The sequence below is a fragment of the Haliotis rufescens genome, unplaced genomic scaffold (genome assembly GCF_023055435.1).
Source record: "Haliotis rufescens isolate VD_foot unplaced genomic scaffold, xgHalRufe1.0.p SCAF_3, whole genome shotgun sequence".
Lineage (NCBI taxonomy): Eukaryota > Metazoa > Mollusca > Gastropoda > Lepetellida > Haliotidae > Haliotis > Haliotis rufescens.
The window spans coordinates 15,459,832-15,483,179 of NW_025964001.1; the positions used below are offsets into that span (position 1 = coordinate 15,459,832).

Here is a 23,348-nt window from a genome sequence, read left to right on the forward strand (position 1 = left end):
GACATGGGTACAATGTGCGAAGCCCTTTACTGGTGTCCCCCGCCGTTATATTGCTGGAATATTGCTAAAAGCAGCGTAAAACTATACTCACTCACTCACTCTATAGGGTCAAATGTTTTTTCATTTTCTCATAAAATGTCAATGAGTAATATATAGAATAACTCGACTTGAAACTCACTGCGTTCTTTCCGGAGATACTAATTCCCTTACCAAAGGCTCAGGATCAACATCATTCATTCACTCTGGACAGATAATCTCATTACTCTTAGCTCACTGGTTATTCTTTAATTATCCGAGGTAGTTTCCATTCATCAACATTTTACATGTCATTAAACCATCATAACATATCTACCACATAAATATGGGAACTTCCCCTTACAAACTTGCTTCGGACACTGATCGTTACCAAATAACCTTATAATTCCTATAGACTGGCCTATCCTTACTATATGTCTTCTGAACTGATGTACAAATATACAGTTTGAATGTCTTTCTACAGATCACTGAACTGGTTCACCAGAGAGACATCACTCGCATGCTGGTGAAACACAATGTGAGCTCTCCCAAGTCCTTTGACTGGTTGTGTCAAATGAGATTCTACTTCGACCCCAAGAACTCCGACGTGCTGCAGCAGCTGTCTATTCAGATGGCCAATGCTAAGTTCAACTATGGCTTTGAGTACCTTGGTGTCCAGGATAAGCTTGTTCAGACCCCGCTCACAGACAGATGCTACCTCACCATGACACAGGCCTTGGAGGCCAGGCTTGGAGGATCACCATTTGGTCAGTTCACAGATATTGATGTTGCACTTTTTTCAGACAAAGTAGGGGGGCACGGGTGGCCCAGTCGTCTAAGGTGCCGCGATTCGCTGTGCAGAGTTGCATCCCTTGGGCATGCCAGAGACCTATGATTGTGGGTTCGAATCCCGGTTCACCCCGATTATGTTTCTAGATTTGTCAGCACCATACCCGTGCTCGTGGGTTTCACCGAAGTGGTAACGGTCTGAGACATGCATCACTTCGGGCTTTCCACCCACATTAAGCTGACACGCCGTGACATGACTGGAATACTGTTAAAAGTGGCGTTAAACCCAACTCACTCACTCAGACAAAGTAGATCCTCCATTCAAGAATAGACTTCATATATTTCTTGCCTGCAGTAACAGATACATATTTATTGTAAGAGGCAGGGAGAAGTGGGAGAAGAGCGTGGCCTGCTTGAATGTGATTCAACTTGGTCATCTGGGGAGTATATGCTATTCTAAAGAAGTTAAGGGGCACACGTGGCCCATTCGTCTAAGGCGCCGCGATTCGCTGTGCAGAGTTGCGTCCCTTGGGCACGCCAGAAACCTATGATTGTGGGTTCGAATCCCAGTTCGCCCCGATTATGTCTCTAGGTTTGTCAGCACCATACCCATGCTCTTGGGTTTCACCGAAGTGGTAAACGTCTGAGACCTGCATCACTTTGGGCTTTCCTCCCACATTAAGCTGACACGCCACGATATAACTGTAATACTGTTAAAAGCGGTGTTAAATCCAACTCAATCACTCTAAAGAAGTTAAAGAACACCTATTTTTTTCATATCGCTATAGTTAATGTGTCATGCTGGTGGTTATTGCGACACACAGCGTTCCAGTTGTAACAGTACTGACAGCGTCATGGAACATCGTTTTCCTGGAATGCTGAATTTCATTGCGCATCAAGAATTCGTCTGTATTTAAGTCTTGCATAATGAATGACATTGGGACTCTGCGGTTCTGTGTAGAGAATGCTAAGTGTTGTTCATCCCCTCAGGCCCTGCTGGTACTGGAAAGACTGAGTCTGTGAAAGCTCTAGGAAACCAGCTGGGACGATTTGTGTTGGTCTTCAACTGTGACGAAACCTTCGACTTCCAGGTATAGTGAATGGCTGTGAATGTGATTGCTGAACATTTCAGTTTCATGATACTATCGAGTATTGTGTACTTTTCCAGCCCTTGTGTAATTGCATATGTAGTTAATACAGATATTCGACCGCCTCCGTGGTCTTGTGGTAGAGCGTCCGCCCAGAGAGCAGAAGGTCCGGGGTTCGATCCCCGGCCACATCATACCAAAAGACGTTAAAAGATGGTACTTGTTGTTACCCTGTCTGGCACTCGGCATTAAGGGGATTAAACAAGGACTGGTCGGCTCAGAGTCAGTATACTGTGTCTGAGTGGGATATTCATGTTAAACTGCGGCATGGTATCTCAGTGAGCTAGCACTATAAATCGGCATCAGTCCGGACGAGTACAAGCAGCCACACACACACACATGTACATGCACGTCGCTATATAAGTGCAATCATCTTGGACGCGACGTTAAACCCAATTTCACTACACCCAATACAGATATTCAAATCCCAGTTTGCCCTGATTATATTTCTAGGTTGTCAGCACCATACCCATGCTTGTGATTTTCACCAAACTGGTAACATCTGAGACCTGCATAACTCTGGGCTTTCCTCCCACATTAAACTGATACACTTTGATATAACTGGAATACTGTTAAACGAGGTGTCAACCCAACTCACTCACTCGGTACGGAGATGTTGCTCAAACTATTGTGGCTTGTCATCTTTCAGGCCATGGGACGTATCTTTGTTGGTCTGTGCCAAGTAGGAGCGTGGGGCTGCTTTGATGAGTTTAATCGACTGGAGGAGAGGATGTTGTCAGCTGTGTCCCAGCAGATCCAGACCATACAGGAGGCGCTCAAGGAACTCAACACACCCGAGAAGAGGAGCGACAAAGGTAAGCTCATGTTAGCACTCGACTCAAGTTTAAATTAAATGCTGGGGATGTTTCTTTGAATGACAAGTGAAAGTTACTCCCTTCCCATATCGGTCGACGGTACTTTTATTACAGTAGGCAGATTTATATTTATGTTTTAGTCCTTTTATGTGAAGTTGTGGGCAATCTAAACAAACTGGGGGTGGTCGGGTAGCCTAGTGGTTAAAGCGTTCGCTCGTCACGCCGAAGACTTGGGTTTGATTCCCGACATGGGTACAATGTGTGAAGCCCATTTCTGGTGTCACCCGCCGTGATATTGCTGGAATATTGCTAAAAGCGGCGTAAAACCATACTCACTCACTCACTAAACAAACCATTAAAGATAAGGTTCTATTCAGCTATAGGATACCTGTACATTGGGCTGAGAATTGATAAGGGTTACCAGTCATAGGTGATTGGATGAGTAACATGCAAAGTATAAGTAAATGTTTTGTGATAGTTATACGATATATATAACCAGTAAAAAGTATTCTTATTGAATTAAAACGTCCTGTCCTCAGCAACTCAGATTATTGTGGAGATCATCGGCAAGCAGGTGAAGGTGAACCCTGACATGGCTATCTTCATCACCATGAACCCGGGATATGCTGGCAGGTCCAACCTGCCGGACAACTTGAAGAAACTGTTCCGAAGCTTGGCCATGACCAAGCCCGACCGCCAGCTGATTGCCCAGGTCATGTTGTACTCCCAGGGCTTCAGGCAGGCTGAGAAGCTGGCCAGCAAGATAGTGCCGTTCTTCAAGTAAGAGATTTATTTCATGTTCTGAATACTTATGAATTGAAAACATAAGTTGATGGACAAGTTTTATGTTTTTGTTACATTGTAATTTGATAAAATATCAGTACTCATCCACCTCTTAGGGCACGGGTGTCCCAGTCGTCTAAGTCACGTAATTTGCGGTACAGAGTTGTCCCTTGGGCACCCCAGAAAATTATCATGGGCTTGAATTCCAGTTCGCCCCAATTATGTTTCTAGGATTTACAGCACCATACCCGTGTTCGTGGGTTTCACCATATTGTTAAACGCCAGAGACCCGCATCACTTCAGGCCTCCCACACTAGGCTGACACACCATTATAGAACTAGAATAGTGGTCAAGGCTCACTCACTCATCCATATCAGAAGTGTATAGTATAACTGTAGGTACATATGGGCCAGTTACTTTATATCACTGTCAATAACATCTAGTGTGTTTTGTCAGTGCATGCATGATGTTTTATATTTACAGTCAAATCTCGTCTCAAGACCTATACGACCACTTGTTTTCATGTTAATCTTTAGTCTAGGTGACAAATAATGCTATTAAATACTTTGAGGCCATCAGAATTGGCTTCATTGTTGCTATCTCCCTCCTGTTCGAAGGGATCCATGAAGATTCCGGGGTAGAATTGGTCTTCAGCAACCCATACTTGCCGTAAAAGGTGACTATGCTTGTCATAAAAGGCGACTAACGGGATCGGGTGGTCACGCTCGCTGACTTGGTTGATACATGTCTTCGATCCCAATTGCGTGGATCGATGCTCATGATGTCAATCACTGGATTGTCTGGTCCAGACTCGACTTTTTACAGACCGCCGTCATATAGCTGGAATATTGCTGAGTGCGGCGTTAAACAACAACAAATGAACGAACCATGGTATCATGATTCGATGAGTATGCAAATGAGGTCACTTAGCATGCTTAGCAAGAACTACTTTGAAGCTCCGTACATCGATGTAATGCCTTCTGTCTCAAACTAGTGACTAATGTTCCAAATATGCTTAGATAGGTAGAGTGCGGCATTAAACAACAAACAAACAAACGAAAAATCCTGTTCAAAGTTAAGTGTTTTGCCATGTTTTGCTATGTTTTGCCATGTTTCTTCCAGACTCTGTGACGAGCAGCTGTCGCCCCAGTCTCACTATGACTTTGGTCTGCGAGCCCTGAAGAGCGTGTTGGTGAGCGCGGGCAATGTGAAGCGTGAGAGGATACAGCGAGTCAAGGAGGGACTCATAGAGAGGTCGGAGCAAGTGGATGAAACATCGATTGCCGAAAATCTACCAGAACAGGAGGTAGGTGTATTGTTATGATGACTGGAAAGAATGAAGCAGTCAATGTACGATATTTAAAACTATCAAAGGGGCGGTCGGGTAGCCTAATGGTTAAAGCGTTAGCTCGTCACGCCGAAGACCCGGGTTCGATTCCCGACATGGGTACAATGTGTGAAGCCCATTTCTGGTGTCACCCGCCGTGATATTGCTGGAATATTGCTAAAAGCGGCGTAAAACCGTACTCACTCACTCACTAAAACTATCAAAACTATTATAGCTGTATATCTGGCTATGAGTGAACTGCAGTGAGAAAATTTATGTCATAATACACAGAGTTTGTTTTTCTGAGAGGATACATCTTGAAATAAAAAACTAAGTGTGAGAGACATGGAGCAATATATTTTGGCCAAAAATATTGAACATGAGATTTATTTGTGTATAAATATGTATATATGTTTGTATAATTTTGAATTTTGAATATTGTTATGAATTTGAGTTAAAAAATAATTAAAAAGTGAAATATGTGTAATAAATAACCAGTCGATGTGGTGTATGTTTGTCGTAGATCCTCATCCAGAGTGTGATGGAGACGATGGTGCCCAAGCTTGTGGCTGAGGACATCCCCCTGCTCAACTCTCTGTTGTCGGATGTCTTCCCTGGTGTGCAGTACACACCCAACGAGATGAAGCCTCTCCGAAAGGAGATCAAGAAAGTGTGTCAGGAAATGCACCTGACGTACGGTGAGAACGACGAACTCGGAGCACAGTGGGTGGACAAGGTCAGTACTGGAGCCAGGACACTGTTTATGGCTCACACGAGACAAACATGGCTCACATTGGCACTATATGATTAAAAAGGGCGGTTCACTCAAACATTGTATTCATACTGTTTCTAAAGCTATATGATAAAAAGATTATTACCATTGTGTATTATCATTATTATATATAAGGAATTAATTTTGTACTTTACGAGCCAACCCCACAACAAAATAAAAATGTTTTTTAAAAACTCAGCACCAGCAGTATGTATTGTTTCTGATAGTGTTCTGAAGTGTGACAAGTTGTAAGCAATAGATTAAAAAAGCTTGACTTGACACTCCACTGCTGGTGTGTTGTAGGTCCTACAGCTGTACCAGATCACACAGCTCCACCACGGCCTCATGATGGTGGGCCCTAGTGGCAGCGGCAAGTCCACGGCCTGGCATGTCCTGCTGAAGGCGCTGGAGAGAATGGAGGGGTTGGATGGAGTCCCCCACGTCATTGACCCCAAGGTAAGTGATATTGCACAACACTGAAGTAGCCGACAACCTGAACTCAGCATAACCTCAGTGTTCAGATCTTGATTCCTGTTCTGGTGGCCCTGTTGGAGGAGAGACCGCCTCCGAGGTCTAAGAGTAGAGCGTCATACCAAAAGACGTTAAAAGATGGTACTTGTTGTTACCCTGTCTGGCGCTCAGCATTAAGGAGCTAAAACAAGGACTGGTCGGCTCAGAGTCATTATACTGTGTCTGAGTGGGGTATTCATGTTAAACTGAGGCATGGTGTCTCAGTGTGCTAGCACTATAAATCGGCATCAGTCCGGGCTAGTACAAGCAGCCACACACACACACACACACACACACACACACACACACACACACATATATACACCTGCATGTACGTCGCTATATAAGTGCAATAATCTTGGACGGGACGTTAAACCCCATTTCACCTCACCTGTTGGAGGATGTCCCGCTCGGTTCATCTATGAAAGAAAATATATGGAAATTCCAACAAATGTTCTCGGGCCATATGCAGGGATGAGAATTTTCCACGAAATTCTGCGGATTTCATTTCAAGGATCACTTTTGTGATACAAAGCCATTACAACGTAAACATAAATCAAAGTCCCCCAGACCCCTGGAAAACTTTCAGTGTTTTAAAAAAAATATAGTTTCAAAGAATTTGGTACATATAGATCTCCAGATTCTCTAATGATGCAAAAGGGACTAAAATCTGGAATATTCATCACAAAGTAAACTAGTTCAGTTGGCAGTTTTACTGACATCAATTAGCCTTTTTGATCTATGAATGGTGTACATATGTCTGTGTCTGTTTGTAGTCTATCTCCAAGGATGCCCTGTATGGTAACCTTGACCCCAACACCAGAGAATGGACGGACGGTCTCTTCACACACATTCTCAGAAAGTAAGTAACATGATCTAGAGCTCCAGATAAGCTGCGTATCTGCGTGAAATACGCATCAGAAATGCAGAAATAAGCAGTAAAATAAAATCCAAGCGTATCAAATACGCAACAAACATTACAGATACGCTACAAAAATAAAACTTGTGCGTATCATCAAAATATTGTGAAGTAACCCTACGTATTCGATTAGCAAATCAGCAACTTATTTTGAAATTATAAACGGGCATTCCGTCAACCTTGCCAAACTCCACAATGACAGTTACATCATGATCATTTGCCATCACACTTTCTTGTGGAAGTATCGTGGTATTTTTGAGTCCTATAAAGCTCTTGAACCCACACAACACCAGTTTGCAGGCACTAGATGAATAGTGTTTTTAAATATTTAACTTAAATACCCACATGTGTAAAAACTAGTGGGTAACAGAAACTTGAATACCCAGATAGAATTACTGATACCCAATGATTTTAAAATGCATGGGTAAAATACCCACAACACCAAAAGCTTATGATGAGCTATGATAATCCCGATGTCATAGCATACACCATACAGTGGAAACGAAAATTACAAGCTTGAACATTCATTTTCTCCGTAGTATTTTTTTTTTAAGTTCAAGTCTTATAAACAGGAATATGTTCTAGGATCATTGACAACGTTCGTGGTGAACTTGCAAAACGTCAGTGGATCATCTTTGATGGTGATGTGGACCCCGAGTGGGTGGAGAATCTCAACTCCGTCCTGGACGACAATAAGCTCCTGACACTGCCCAATGGTGAACGACTGGGAATCCCCCCAAATGTAAGAACACAACTATGTGTGTATGCTGTAACAAGTTGAGATTGAGTGTATCTATCTACATGGTGTTCACATGTGTGTACTTGAGGCTGCCTGCTTTGAGCGCTTTCTTCATGGCACCGGTGGCCCAGTGGCGTAAGATGCCACACATGCACAATGCCAATTGTTCTGCCAGGATTCGCTATTCATGGGTTTTAATCCCGGAGTAACGTTCTATGATTCATGTTCTTACAGTAGCTTACCTATCATCATGTTTTGGCCCATTTGAAGCAGTGACACCGTGATATGACTGAAATACTTTTAAGAGCATCATTTCCACCCAAGTCATTTCTTCTTTTGTTTTTTTACAATAAAAAATCACAATAAATAAATGAATTTGATAAATATATGTATCATGTTGTGCATTGTTAAAAGCAGTTTTCACCACACTCACTCATGACATGCAAATATTAACAAAATGTTGCCTGTCTTCAGGTGAGAATAATGTTTGAAGTTCAAGACTTGAAGTACGCCACTCTGGCCACAGTCAGTCGATGTGGCATGGTGTGGTTCAGTGAGGATGTGCTGTCTACGGAAATGATCTATGATAACTTCATGCAAGAGCTGCGCTGTGTCCCTGTGGAGGAGTCTGATGAAGACCCCTACAAGTCCAGACTAGGAGAGAAGGACGATACACTCTCACCCAACATGCAGGTAACTTGCAGCAAGGATAACTAGCCATTTACTGACTGCATGTCGTAAACATGAAATGGCCGTCTGACAGCTGATGTCGTTACAGTGATCTAAACATTTCACTCGGGCAAATAAAATGAATTAGTCGGGGGAAGGGGTTGGTAGCCATGAGTCGGGCGGGTATGATAATTTAGCAATTAATTTATTATGTCCTTATGAATGTGTTGTGCTGGACCAGATTTTCATTTTTGTTCTTGTCTCAGTTCATTTTACATTGAAAGAAAATTTACATCTTCAAACTAAGTTTGTTTGAACCTAATGTGGGCCTGTTTTTACCTGCTTGGCTGCACCAGTGTTGGCGTCACTCCTTCTTTGTGTTACAGGAGCGATGGGGTAGCCTTGTGTTTAAGGCGTTTGGTTGTCACGGCAAAGACCATTGTTCAATTACCCATATAGGTGCAATGTGTGAAGCACCTTTCTGATTTCCTACTGTGATATTACTCGAATATTGCTTATAAAAGTCTCCTTACTCACTCGTTGTGCAGCAACTGCACCAAGTTCATGATTATGGCCTCTAGTATGAGGATTCTGTTGGTCGTCCACTCCTTAGTTATCCAGTGTAATTCTATAACCTTACGTTCGTCCAGGTTCAGCACGATGCAGCAGTCATCTTCCAGCCCTACTTCTCCTCTGACGGCCTTGCTAGCCGCTGCCTGGAGTTTGCTGTGAAACTGGACCATATCATGGACTTCACCCGGCTCCGGGCCCTCAACTCTCTGTTCTCCATGCTGAACCAGGGTGTCCGCAACGTCCTAGCCTACAACCACAATCATGCCGACTTCCCAATGCAGGTGAGCTAAAAAAATATTATTATCATCATCATTATTATTATTACAGTAGAACACGGATATAACGAACACGGATATAGCGAACAAACGGATACAACGAACTGTTAAAAAATCCCCGATTTATCTCCTATATAATATCATATAAAATTTACGTATATAACGAACTCTCTACAGCGAACTAACGGATACAGCGAACTGATATCTGATCACCGACAAGCCCATCTATCACTAATAAGGGACGTGTATAGCGAACTGAGAAATCTCACTCAGTGTCAAGTGTCACTGACAATTGGCTGTACGCAATCAGTGGCGAATCAACACAATGGCGGCGAATCAATACAATCAGCGGCGACGGATCAACCTTGTTTAATTTGCATTGTGTTAATCTTACCTGTACATGTAATCTTGTCTGTAAAACAAACATTAAACATAAAAAAATTACGAGATTGTGTCCAAGTGTCAGATCACTTGCATATGCTATCATGGCGGGCAATAGTAAGAGGAAAGCTATCAGTTTAGACACGAAATTGAGAATTATTAATGCTGTTGATCCAAGATGGCGGACGTTTCCGAGCGAAAACGTGTATAATGAACAACTGATATAACGAACTGATTATATCCGTGTTCTACTGTATTATTATTATTATTGTGCTATATGTTTCCATACACAAGGTATGCTCATAGCGCTAACATTATAACCCCAGGCAATGGATAAGTGTAACTCGATATTCAATCTCAGCTCCCTGGAGAGTATACAATCCAAGCTGCCTGTGAGGCTAACAGTAACATTACCATCTCATCCTACTGGGTACCCATTCACTGCTGGGTGAACAGCGGCATATTACGAACAATTATCATCTTGAATCATTCTTGAATTATGTATCTGAACCCCATGTAAACAGACTAGCTTTTCGTCAGACATGATGTACCATGGTGACATGTTTAAGTTGAATGCAACGAAGTGTTACATTGTGCTGATGCTTATGTCTCCCCCAGGCGGAGCAGCTGGAGCACTACCTGTCCAAGTATCTGGTGTACAGTCTCCTGTGGTCCATGTCCGGGGACGGACGGATCAAGATGAGGCAAGAACTCGGGGACTTCATCAGAGGAATCACCACCATCCCACTGCCCCCAACTACCGGCTCCATCATCGATTTTGAGGTATAGGACTTACATAATTAATGATAGCAACAAATGAATGGGGAATGAACATTGTCTTCTTGGATATTAATTCATAACATTTTCTCACATTTAAGGGGCGGTCGGGTAGCCTAGTGGTTAAAGCGTTCGCTCGTCACGCCGAAGACCCAGGTTCGATTCCCGACATGGGTACAATGTGTGAAGCCCATTTCTGGTGACCCCTGCCGTGATATTGCTGGAATAGTGCTAAAAGCGGCGTAAAAAACCATACTCACTCACTTGTCACAGAAGAGACCATTAATGATCATTATATTTTTGGATTATTTGTGTTATTGGGTAATTGTAAGAGTTGACATTTTGTAATTGTAAGAGTTGACATTTTGTGTCTCTATGAAGGTACATTCAGTTTTGTCCTCAAAATGCATATGACATGTTTGATTGATGTTTGTGTGACTCCATGCCGTGGATTGTTTGACACAGGTTGGTATTGGAGGAGAGTGGGTGCCATGGCAGTCCAAGGTGCCTCAAGTTGAAGTGGAGACCCACAAGGTGGCAGCACCCGACGTAGTTATCCCAACCATCGACACGGTGCGTCATGAGAGCTTGTTGTACACATGGCTGGCGGAGCACAAACCCCTGGTGCTGTGTGGACCTCCGGGCTCCGGAAAGACCATGACGCTGTTCAGTGCCCTCCGAGCGCTGCCTGACATGGAGGTGAGATTTATCCATATATGTTGATATCCTTGAAAATAGTGACTGTCGCACTTCGCAAATCTTATTTTTAAATGACAACACCATTATTTGTAACTTGACAATATTGAACAATATCACATGTATAACTTTGAAGCAAACTGAGTTCATTAGTTTCATAACATATCCAGATGTTCAGTATAAGCATCATCTGTTCCATGAGTGATTAAGTCAAATAGTTCTATCTGTGTTCGTTATTTAATAATATGTGTTCAACTGTTCACAAACAACATGTTTGTAACCAAACACTTCCATCTGAATATTTCAGGAGGAGATTTTTTCTGAGCTTATTTCACGTTTTAAAAATGCTTGGATACCTGCTAAAAAGAAAACTGAAAAAAGTCAGGAAGCAGATTATTGGAATATTTAATTATAGAATATTTATGTGTCTGGTATTTGTGCCATTTCTTTAACAATGAACATGTTGGTTGTCCAGGTTGTTGGTCTGAATTTCTCCAGTGCTACAACCCCTGAACTTCTGCTGAAGACATTCGACCATTACTGTGAATTCCGACGAACACCCAATGGTGTTGTTCTGTCGCCCGTACAGCTCAACAAGTGGCTTGTACTCTTCTGTGATGAAATCAACTTGCCAGATATGGACAAATATGGTAAGTTTTGTATTCAGTTATACATGTAATACATTTCAGGAATTCTATTCAAGTAGATTATCACCAGTGTCTGAGCTGACTAAATATTTTCATGGACTCTAAAATGTTTTGTCTTTTGATAACCCAAAATACAAGGAGAGATTCACAGGGTTCACTTCAATTGCCGTATTTGACCCAATAAGCCCTCCAATGCATTTTAGAAGACACAAGTGTCACTTAGGGTTCCATGATGGTATCAGGGGTGGTCGGGTAGCCTAGTGGTTAAAGCGTTCGTTCGTCACGCCGAAAACCCGGGTTTAATTCCCGACATGGGAACAAAGTGTGAAGCCCATTTCTGGCGTCCCCTGCCATGCTATCGCTGGAATATTGCTAAAAGCGGCATAAAACCATACTCACTCACTCACTCATTCCATGATGGTATCAACCTTACAATAATAGCTATGTTGAGAACAAGTTGCAGCACAATGTACATTCTACACTTGTAACTTATAATGCTCTTATTGCCTATAATATGATATGCATGGAAGTGTGAAGCAAGGATTGTTGTTTCTCAGGTACTCAGCGTGTCATCTCCTTCCTCCGCCAAATGATGGAACACGGAGGCTTCTTCCGAACATCCGACCAGACTTGGGTCAAGTTTGAAAGAATCCAGTTTGTTGGTGCCTGCAACCCTCCCACTGATCCTGGGAGAAAGCCCCTCTCACACAGGTGGGTACTCTCCACTGTAGGAATACCAGGCTGATGGGATTTGTCTGCAGATTGGTTCAGTTGCCATTGTGACGTCCTGTAAGTACAGTACATCTTGTGCTGTTTGGGACTGCCAGCTATTTCATGCCTGGAGGACAAAGCGAACTTGCGACTTCCTGCATCATACTTAATAAAAAACAAAATTCAAAATATTCTCGACCATGTCTATGAGGGTGAAACTCGTTTTAGCATTTGTAAGCAGTATTGCTTCGAGTGGCATATCCTTATCTTCTAAAATTACCGTATTTGACGTAATAAGTGCCTAAGGCGCTCTCTAAATTAGAAATAGGGGGCTCCTATTAGAATATTATTTTGGTGGGGAAAAAACAGTAGAAAGATAAATTTTGTGGTTTATGCCGACAGCCTGAAATGTTTATGTACGACAGATATATTTTTCCAGAATTTAATTCCCCATACTTAAGTGTGCATATAACACATGAGTGCATTTAATACGCGAATAAATAAGTCTTGTGTACAATGATAAATCGGAAGGAGAGCTAATTGGGATTGTTCACTAACCAATATATTAGCAAATATCGCTGTGGGCGCTTATTATGTCAAATACGGTAATAACAAAAGATTCTAATTACTTCTCTGTGCAGATTCCTGCGTCATGTGCCAGTAGTGTATGTTGACTACCCTGGCGAGACCTCACTCAAGCAGATCTATGGAACCTTCAACCGAGCCATGCTGAGACTGGTCCCCAGCCTGAAGCCATATGCTGACCCTCTCACCAACGCCATGGTGGAGTTCTACATGATGTCCCAGGTAAGGAAGGAGTTTAAGTGAGTGAGTGAGTGAGTTTTGTTTAACGCCGCTTTTAACTGTATTCCAGTTATATCACGGCTTGTCAGCTTAATGTTGGAGGAAAGCCTGAAGTGATGCAGGTCTTAGACGTTTACCACTTCGGTGAAACCAACGAGCATGGGTATGGTGCTGACAAATCGGGGCAAACCCGGGATTCAAACCCACAATCATAGATTTCAGGCGTGCCCAAAGGACACAACTCTGCGCATCGAATTGCGGCGCCTTAGACGACTGGGCCACCTGTAGCGCCCCCCCCCCCCCCAAGGAGTTTAAGAGAACTTGGAAGTTGAATAGTATATTCAGACACCATTTAATACTGGAACAAAATTAACATATTCCTGTCCAAGCGTTCGTTGTTTGGTAGACTTCAACATGATGTCCCAAGTAAGGAAGGAGTTCAAGTGAACTTGGTGGCTACAGCATCTACGAATGCTTATCGGTCTGTATTGTATAGTGTACTACAGCTATGTACTCCAGTATCCTGTGTGTATTGCAGGAGAGATTCACGCAGGACATGCAGCCCCACTATGTGTACAGCCCCCGTGAGATGACCCGGTGGGTGCGAGGTATCTGTGAGGCACTCCGGCCACTGGAGACCCTTAGTGTGGAAGGACTGGTCAGGATCTGGGCCCATGAAGCTCTGCGACTCTTCCAAGACAGGTACCAATTACCGTTGTACCCTCATTAGAAAGTGGGGGACCCGTGAAGATTCCAGGGTAGAATAGGTCTTCAGCAACCCATACTTGCCGTAAAAGGCGGCTATGCTTGTTGTAAAAGGCGGCTAACGGGATCGGGTGGTCAGGCTTGCTGACTTGGTCGATACAGTCATCGATCCCAAATGCCTGGATCGATGCTCATGATGTCAATCACTGGATTGTCTGGTCCAGACTTGATTATTTTACAGACCGCCGTCATATAGCTCGAATATTGCTGAGTGTGGCGTTAAACAACAAACAAACAAACAAAAACAAAAGAAAGTGGGGATCCTGCAACATCCTGGACAAAGTAGCTTGTCACATTGGACCCTTTCTAATGTCTAGGTAGCAGTCTGTGACTCTTTATCATCAGCCCAAAGCCAATGTTTAGAAAGTTGCTTTTGATAGTATATGGAAGTATCATCTAATCTCAAACTGAGACTAAAAGTTACTGAAGTAATTCAAAGACATATGTTTGGTTTTGGCACAGACTTGGGTTGGTATACTATGATGTTGGTCTAATAAGACTTGAGATAGAGCACATAGCATAAAATTAGCAGATGACCCTGTATTGTTTATCTGCTTTTTTAGTTTTAGTTGAAAGTACTCAAAGAAGTTTTTGTCTGAGTGTAAATATAGTCCCTACAGCAGCATTTGAAAGTCATTTTGGTGAGGACCTAATTATTGACATTCTCTCAAGGTTGCCTTGTATTTAATGTTTTGTAAAATATTTCCAGATTGATCGAAGATGAAGAGAGACTGTGGACAGACCAGAATGTAGATGCTGTAGCTCTGAAACACTTTCCCAACATCAACCGTAATGAGGCCATTGAACGTCCTATCCTCTTCAGCAACTGGCTGTCCAAGGACTATGTGCCAGTTGACAGGGAGGCTCTCCGTGAATACACCAAGGCTAGACTCAAGGTCTGTGCTATATGAAGGTGGTCTGTTTTGATAGGAAAATATTTGATAGTAGTAAAATGGCTTACCACCATGTATGATGAACAAAATGATTTATTTCCAAAGATTTTAGGGCGGTCGGGTAGCCTTGTGGTTAAAGCGTTAGCTCGTCACACTGAAGACCCGGGTTTGATTCCCGACATGGGTACAATGTGTGAAGCCCATTTCTGGTGTCCCCCGCCGTGATATTGCTGGAATATTGCTAAAAGCGGCGTAAAAAAACAAACTCACTCACTCACTCCAAAGATTTTAAAGCTACTTTTACACTTTTTGGGAGGTTTGAAAATGATCTTTTCCAAGTGCTTACAATGCAAGTTTTCAGTCAAGAATTTGTTGTTAAATTTTAAGTTGTGCAGTAATGATATGTTCACTCTCTTCACTGTGATCAGTGAAGAATTAGTATTACTGATTAAATTGTTAATGAACAGTGCCCTGTTACACAGAGCAATCTTTGCATCAGGACAATGATAACTCCTTTCAACATGGACTTGCAGCAGTTGTAGCTCCAAGATTCTTTGTTAAAACTGGGCCCTGGACCTGGATTGAAATTGAAATGTGGTCAAATGATTCCTTCCCCTTGTCCTATAGATCTTCTACGAGGAGGAGCTTGATGTGCCCCTGGTTCTGTTCGATGAAGTCCTGGACCACGTTCTCAGGATTGACCGAATCTTCCGCCAGCCACAAGGTCATCTGCTGCTGATTGGTGTGAGTGGAGCAGGGAAGACAACTCTGTCGAGATTCGTAGCCTGGATGAATGGCTTGTCCGTGTACCAGATCAAGGTCCACAACAAGTACACAGCGTTTGACTTTGATGAAGATCTCAGGATCTGCCTCCGAAGATCAGGATGCAAGGTATAGAAGAATAAACTCTTTGATTGAATGATGGAATACTTTATGCAACCTCTGTTCTTTATATGGTCTCTAGCCCAAATAATAATGGATGACTAGTTCAGACCGGAGTGGAGTGGATTGGATCTGGCAACAGCTGTTCATATGAGACAATCTGACCCTACCCTGTAGAGAAACCATGTTATTCCAGAGTGTACCGTTCCCTAAGAAGTCGTCCAGATTGGCAAGTTCCTTACAGATCATAGTACTTTGCAATGCCCCTTTACACATATATACTACTCAAAAGAAGTAAAAGAACACCTGATTCTTTCATACGAGTAAAGTTAATCTGATGACAGGACAGGTTGACTATAGTTATATGAAAACATCAAGTGTTCTTGAACTTTTTTTGAGTAGTATAAATACATTCCTGACACTAGTTGTCCGGAAAGCAGCCTTTTGAGTTTCACAAGATTTTGCTGATTTTGATTTTTCATTGAGTGATATTGTATCCAGTCGTAAGATCATGATTTGTCAATGTGTACCACTTCTTCCACATCTGTTTACCTGACTCTGTATTGTCATTTCTTTCCCCACCAGGATGAGAAGATCTGTTTCATTATGGATGAATCGAATGTGCTCGACTCTAGCTTCCTGGAGAGAATGAACACCCTGCTGGCCAACGGCGAGGTCCCTGGTCTGTTCGAGGGAGACGAGTACACCACGCTGATGACCCAGTGCAAGGAGGGAGCTCAGAGGGAGGGCATGATGCTAGACTCCTCCGAGGAACTCTACAAGTGGTTCACACAACAGGTGAGGAGATGGCGAAATCAGGGAGCAAGTTTTACGTCATTTTCATTCCTAGCGGGCACTTTAACAATTTGTTTCTTTTATTTGAGAAATGAAAGTGTATTAATGCTATGGACAGCAAAAGCATTAGTTATGACAAACATGGCAGGGAATTTCATGAAGAATGGAACCCTAGGCCCAATTGTATGTTATATGTGAGGCAATGTATAAACCCTGTAACGCCTGACAGCAGCTTGGGTTGTATACTCCCCAGGGAGTTGAGAATGATAACTAGAATGCAAATGGATCCACTGGTCGGAACTAATAAACCGCATTTGAGCAGATACAAGTACCTGGATAAGTGCGGAATATCCATGTATAACATAATTTTAAAAAAGAGGGGGCTTCAGCCTAGACCTGTCTGATGTTGTAGGTGTTGATCAATGCTAACATCGACCATTGCTTTTGGTCACTTTGCAGACCACTTTGATATGTATGTAATGTTGTCAACAACACCATCCAGTCTCTGATGTAAATGCATCCTCTGTGTATCTGTAGGTGATGAAGAACCTCCACGTTGTGTTCACCATGAACCCGTCATCGGAGGGACTAAAGGACCGAGCCTCCACTTCCCCTGCTCTGTTCAACAGGTAAATGTTGTGCTGCTTACACTCCCCCTCCCTCTCCTTTGGGAGTCTGAGGATTTCATCATCCCTTCTGGCTGGTCCAGTCATTTAAGGCAGCACAATTTTCGTTTCATAGTTACGTGCCTAAATCGTCATTAGGTGTGCCAGTTTGCTGGGTTTGTCAGCACCATTCCCAGGCTTGGGGGTTTCACCAAAGTGAGTAAACACCTGAGACCTGCATCAAATCGGTCTTTCCTCCCACTTAAAGCTGACACACTGGAATACTGTACAAAGTGGTGTTAAACCAAATTCACTCACTCACTCATTATCCTTCTCTAAAATAAAATTAACAGTGTATTGTGTGTTTTTTGTTGGATAGTTATAATGTGCATTGTAAATATTTTCATCACTATCTTCAGATGTGTCTTGAACTGGTTCGGTGACTGGTCCAATGGTGCTCTCTTCCAAGTCGGACGGGAATTCACAAACAAGATTGATCTGGAGAAGGCAAATGTGAGTACCATCTCATCAGATATCTCATCACTGTTATCAAATCAAGATGTCAGAGCAAAACATTCACAGCTCTACACTGGCATAATACATTAAACCAACATTTGGTTGGACTGACTATCACCATAACCAATTCAATTTTACTCATTCTCTATTACACTGCTTATGTCATCATCTTTGGCTAAAAACAAGCTGCATCAAACCATTTGATTTTTGCTATAACTGTTAAGATGTATGCATTGACATCAGATTCTCAAACTTTTGCAAACATTCAAAATGGTCATTTGCCCCGACCAGTATTTCACATGGCGTTGCCAAGTGATTTAGATATTTCATCATGTGAGAATTGAGTGAGTATTGTGATGTGTGATGCAACTGAACTGTATCATCATGAATCGGTGTCCTCCTATCATCTACAGTATGTGCCTCCTAACATGATGCCCTGGGCGTGTGAAGAGCTGCCCCAGCCTCCGTCTCATCGTGATGCAGTTGTCAACTCCTTCTGCTTCGTCCACAACTCCCTGCACCAGGCCAACACAAGACTGGCTAAGAGAGGTGGGAGAGTCATGGCCATCACACCACGACACTACCTCGACTTCATCAATCACTTTGTGAGTACTCCCAACCTAGGCTCTAGTCCAGGTCTCATTAACATGTCCCTGTTAGAGGTGACCGAAGAACGATTGGGTGGACAAAATGACTACAGGTCATTGTAGTGAATCTTCTTGTATGAGAGCCGACAGTAATGGGGAAACTGGTTTTCCGTATCTCTTTCTAAATCCCTTTTGATCTTGTCATTTGATTTCTGCACGAGAAATGATGCTTGATATCCCATGCTTGTCATCAGAGGCAACTTGGATTAGGGTCAGGTGCTTGCAATGTGTGACATGGCTGATTGTCATCTCATCTCAACATTGTGGATTGTCGCTCATGTTCTCAATGACTTCCCTTACCCACATTCAGTTATTACAAGTCACAGTGATATGTGGAACATTGGAGACTGCCGCATATGGTGGACCCATTATTGTTTGACCCGTGAAGATCTTCTTAGAAAAGGTTTTCGACAACCCATGCTTTCCGTCAAAGGCGACTAAAGGATGCATGACATCGTATCCCTATTGCGTGGATCGATGCGCATGATCTCAATCACTGGATTGTCTGGTCCAGACTCAATTATTTACAGACCACCGTCATAGCTGTAATATTGCTGAGTGGGGCGTTAAACAACAAACAAACAAACAAACAAACAGTATTGTTTGTCTGGGTGAGGTACAGTGTGATGTCATGCTGCTGACTGCTGTGTTGTACCCTTGTGACTGCAGGCCAAGCTGTACCAGGAGAAGCGGTCCGACCTGGAGGAGCAGCAGCTCCATCTCAACGTGGGTCTCCAGAAGATCCGGGAAACTGTGGACCAGGTGGAGGAACTACAGAAGTCGCTGTCCATCAAGCGTATTGAGCTGGAGGAGAAGAATGCTGCTGCCAACGCCAAACTCAAACAGATGGTAAGTAGAGTCCTGGGGTCCTCCGACCCGTAAAGATTCTGGGGTAGAATAGGTCTTCAGCAACCAATGCATGCCGTAAAGGGTGACTATGCTTGTCGTAAAAGGCGACTAACGGGATCGGGAGGTCAGGCTTGCTGACTTGGTTGATGCTTGTCATCGATCCCAATTGCGTGGATCGATGCTGATGATATTAATCACTGGATTGTCTGGTCCAGACTCGATTATTTACAGACCACCATCATATAGCTGGAATATTGCTGAGTGTGGCGTTAAACAACAAACCAACCAACCTGGGGTCCTCCATACACTGTGCTGGACTAAAGTAGGGGTCAGATGGTTACAGCTGTAACCTGGTTAATTGTGCTGCAACCTTTCCTCATGTGTGGATCTCGGCTCATGTCTCCAGCCACTTGTTTGTGTCAGTCCTGGGTGCCATTGTACAAAGCGACCTTAGCGCTAAGACTTGCCATAGACTTCTGACAGCCGTAGTGCTTAGGCTGTTTTGTACAACGGCACCCTTTTCCATAAAGAGACTTCAACTGTCGTACGTCTATGTTAAAGCATGGGAGTTACGATCATCTTAGCACTAAGATCACTTTGTGGTATCGGAAACAGGTCCGTTCCACAAAGCTATCGTAGCGCTAAGATGATCGTAACTCCAATACTTTAACATAGAGTTATGACTGTTGTTGCGCTGCGATCGCTTTGTTGGACAGGGCCCTGGTCCAGACAAAATTATGTAATGGTCACAACAAAGAAGCTGTAATACTGAATCAGGCAAGACACATTAACTCTCATTACTCACACCTCGGTGCCAAAAGGCTTTTGTTCAGTTCCCAACATTGGTACAGGGCCATCGTCTTCCAAAACAGCGTGAGACCCAATTCATTCTGAATCATGTTCCATTTGTCCAAGTTTGGGGGTCCACCTAATGATAATAATAATTCCTCTCTTACATCATAGCCATAAATTCTGCATTTTGGCTGTCATCACACCATACGACAGGAATAATGGTGAAAGTATTATGAATCCTAACTCACTCTTTCACTCTAGTCTTCAATGGTGGCGAGACCCGCCTCCATGATCGAGTAGATGGAGCATCTGCCAAGAGAGCAAAAGGTTTGTGGTTGATCACCGACCACATCATAAAAGAATTAAAAGTTGGAACTTGTTACCCTACCTGGTGTTTGGCATTAAGGAACTAAAACGAGGACTGTGAGGCTCAAAGTCTATATTCTGTCTGAGTGGGGTATCCATGTTAAACTGTGGCATGGCATCTCAGTGGGCTGAGACCAACATAAGTCCGGACAAGTACAAGCAGACACACACGCACACGCACACGCACACACACACATGCCCGTTGCAATGTAATTGCAATGATCTTGAGCGCGGCATTAAACCCCATTCCACCCCGCCTCCATACTGACGTAGCTGGGATGTTCCGACAGGTGAAAGACCAGCAGGAAGCAGAGAGGAAGAAGGTGACGTCCCAGGAGATCCAGCAGGCCCTCATTGTGCAGACCAAGAACATCAACGAGAAGAAGACCTTCGTGAAACAAGATCTAGCCCAGGTGGAACCTGCAGTCATTGAGGCCCAGGCGGGTAAGTGGGGCTATCGTGTGGGCTGGGTTGGGGGATGCAGACACTGTGCCTCAAGCAATTGTATACTACTTAAAGGCAAGACTTAAATACTCTTGATTAAACAAAACACTTGCCTCTTTTTCCAATCTAGTTAATGTGGGGGTTTGTTCTAGCAATTTGAAGACAAATATATACTTTTGATAAACAAGAATTGTTGCCTGTGTTGCTCCAATCTGGATCGTAATTAGGTTTGGGGGTTGAATTTGAGTAGTTTTGTAGTATTTGAAAACGGAAAATTTAATCCTGTTTTTAACGTGTAACCTATTTTGATCCAATCTGGATGTGGGGTTTGATAAGTTAGATATTCCCTGGTGTATACTCAACCTCACAATCCTTCCTTGGTAACTAGGTGCTGGGTGGATAAGCCCTGTTATCACCCACCTTCCTGGGCTTATGCATGTGTATTGTAATGTGTGTGAAGTGCACTAGCCTTGTTGATGTTGTGACTGTAACGGATAGCTTACCATTTCTGAATTTTAAAAACAAGAACTCGACAAACAAATATGAAGTCAGTCTTGTCTCTTGACAAGGAAAAAGGTAAAGATGAATATAAATGAAAGCTATTTCAAAATTAATAGTGTTTTCTTAAATGACTTGTGTTAAAGTTTGACTATATTCCACAAGGCTATTGCATGTGATGGACTACTATGAAGATATGCACTCCTAATGACACAATGATGTAGATTTAATGTTGAGAGTGTGCTATGTGTGTTTCTCATAGTGTTGCATTTCTTTGAGGTTTGTAGTAGATGGAATTTATTTTCTAGTATTTTAATCATTTTGCAATCTCATTAACATCAGATCTAAGTTCGCTAAACAAAGATCTGAGGACACCCCATTACAGGTCACGTCAGAACGACCTTTCGCGAACTTTGACCGACTAACCTTGAAATGACTAACAAGAAGTCAACATCAGCCAATTAGAAAGCAGCTTCCTCGAGCTTTACGGCATTCGTTCAACCTGGCGACTTCCATTTCAGACTAAAGATATGTCGACACAGTTCTCGATTAAAATTTTTAAAACTGAACAAATGAACATTCCGGTATTTCTATTATATGGTTAAGATTGTATGGCAGTGCTTCCCACGTACTGTGCAACGCTGCCCCTGTTCAAATGTTTATCCCACGGATGCTAGAGATAGACGATAATTTCGACGGAATCAGTCGTACAGGCCGTAACTGTCGTTCGAAATACCTTGTGTTAACATTTTCGAGTTTGCACAATTAGAAAACACAATCCAACTGTCACTTTCATGATCTGGTAAGCCACGCTCTGATTGGTCGGATGAAACGTCGCTCTGACGTGACCCGTAATGGGATGTCTTCAGATCTTTGTTTAGCAGTAGCGAGAACTAAGATCTAATTTTAATGAGATTGATCATTTTGAGATGGCTATCAAGGTTTGTTTTTATTGTAAATACTCTTTTTTTTTAACTGTGCCATTTTTTGTTTGGTGAAGATGTAGTCTTTAACAGTGCTCCTTGTAAAAGTTGTTTATGAAAACACCCTACACCAGTGAGTGCCCCCCAGGAAGCCCCCCATGACCAACTTCTAGACCAATATTTAAATACTCTTTAGAAGCATCTAGTCATCTGAGGCTCTGCAATTTGCTGTGCAGAGTTGCCTCCCTTGGCGTGCCAGAAACCTATAATTATGGTTCAAATCCCGGTTTGCCCCCATTATGTTTCTTGTTTGGTCACCGCCATAATAGTGCTTGTGGCTTTCACCAAAGTGGTAAACAGAGAATTCAGAATTGCATTTTGGTCTAAACTTTATGCTTTGCATTATAAACCCAAAAGTGATGATCAACAATTACCAAACAATTATTGATCAATCATGGGAGTTAGCTAGCTTAAATGTCACCATATAATAAAACAGTATGCACTGGCTACTGATGGTGTTTCTGTCTGAAAAAGGAAACATTGCATGAAGTTCAGATACAAAATGTAAGATCAACTACAGCTATAGAATTGGCACTAGTCCTATAACCCTTGCGAAACTACCCAAGGACAAGTAGAAATTTGCCCTTTAAAGGTTTTGCCATGTTATCACAAGGACTAGTGGACTAAAATGTTGGTTTCTATTGCTGAATTCTCTACAAGGAGCATTGTTCTTTTAATGGTTATTGTAGCTCACCTGCTTTGCACCATTTTGTTGCATTCCTTCCCTCCTTATTTCCGTTTAGCGGTGAAATCCATTAAGAAACAGCACCTTGTTGAGGTCCGATCCCTGGCTAACCCCCCTGCAGCTGTCAAGTTGGCTGTTGAATCCATTTGTGTTCTATTGGGAGAGGGAGAACTCGACTGGAAAGCACAGAGGAGCATTTTGATGAGAGATAATTTCATATCGACTGTAGTAAACTTCAACACAGATGATCTGGCGTAAGTTACTAATTAAGGAGTATA

The 23,348-nt window shown here is 42.7% G+C and overlaps 1 protein-coding gene across 4 annotated transcripts in view; it reads left to right on the plus strand.

Moving 5' to 3' along the window:
• The window catches only part of LOC124134868 (cytoplasmic dynein 1 heavy chain 1-like), a 97,165-nt gene that overhangs the window by 34,810 nt on the left and 39,007 nt on the right, over positions 1 to 23,348 (plus strand). For 2 of the 4 annotated variants that reach the window (XM_048403802.1, XM_048403804.1), the window contains exons 37-62: positions 500 to 782; positions 1,795 to 1,895; positions 2,602 to 2,767; positions 3,307 to 3,547; positions 4,673 to 4,856; positions 5,401 to 5,613; positions 5,953 to 6,105; positions 6,936 to 7,021; positions 7,664 to 7,820; positions 8,292 to 8,510; positions 9,137 to 9,340; positions 10,334 to 10,498; positions 10,958 to 11,191; positions 11,664 to 11,838; positions 12,393 to 12,546; positions 13,188 to 13,353; positions 13,889 to 14,052; positions 14,825 to 15,011; positions 15,636 to 15,899; positions 16,476 to 16,688; positions 17,223 to 17,314; positions 17,710 to 17,803; positions 18,220 to 18,411; positions 19,123 to 19,302; positions 20,751 to 20,904; positions 23,129 to 23,324. In XM_048403802.1, the coding sequence (XP_048259759.1) occupies positions 500 to 782; positions 1,795 to 1,895; positions 2,602 to 2,767; positions 3,307 to 3,547; positions 4,673 to 4,856; positions 5,401 to 5,613; positions 5,953 to 6,105; positions 6,936 to 7,021; positions 7,664 to 7,820; positions 8,292 to 8,510; positions 9,137 to 9,340; positions 10,334 to 10,498; positions 10,958 to 11,191; positions 11,664 to 11,838; positions 12,393 to 12,546; positions 13,188 to 13,353; positions 13,889 to 14,052; positions 14,825 to 15,011; positions 15,636 to 15,899; positions 16,476 to 16,688; positions 17,223 to 17,314; positions 17,710 to 17,803; positions 18,220 to 18,411; positions 19,123 to 19,302; positions 20,751 to 20,904; positions 23,129 to 23,324 (4,637 nt within the window). The remainder of the gene's footprint in view (positions 1 to 499; positions 783 to 1,794; positions 1,896 to 2,601; positions 2,768 to 3,306; positions 3,548 to 4,672; positions 4,857 to 5,400; positions 5,614 to 5,952; positions 6,106 to 6,935; positions 7,022 to 7,663; positions 7,821 to 8,291; positions 8,511 to 9,136; positions 9,341 to 10,333; positions 10,499 to 10,957; positions 11,192 to 11,663; positions 11,839 to 12,392; positions 12,547 to 13,187; positions 13,354 to 13,888; positions 14,053 to 14,824; positions 15,012 to 15,635; positions 15,900 to 16,475; positions 16,689 to 17,222; positions 17,315 to 17,709; positions 17,804 to 18,219; positions 18,412 to 19,122; positions 19,303 to 20,750; positions 20,905 to 23,128; positions 23,325 to 23,348) is intronic. The other 2 variants (XM_048403803.1, XM_048403805.1) reach the window with 1 other exon arrangement.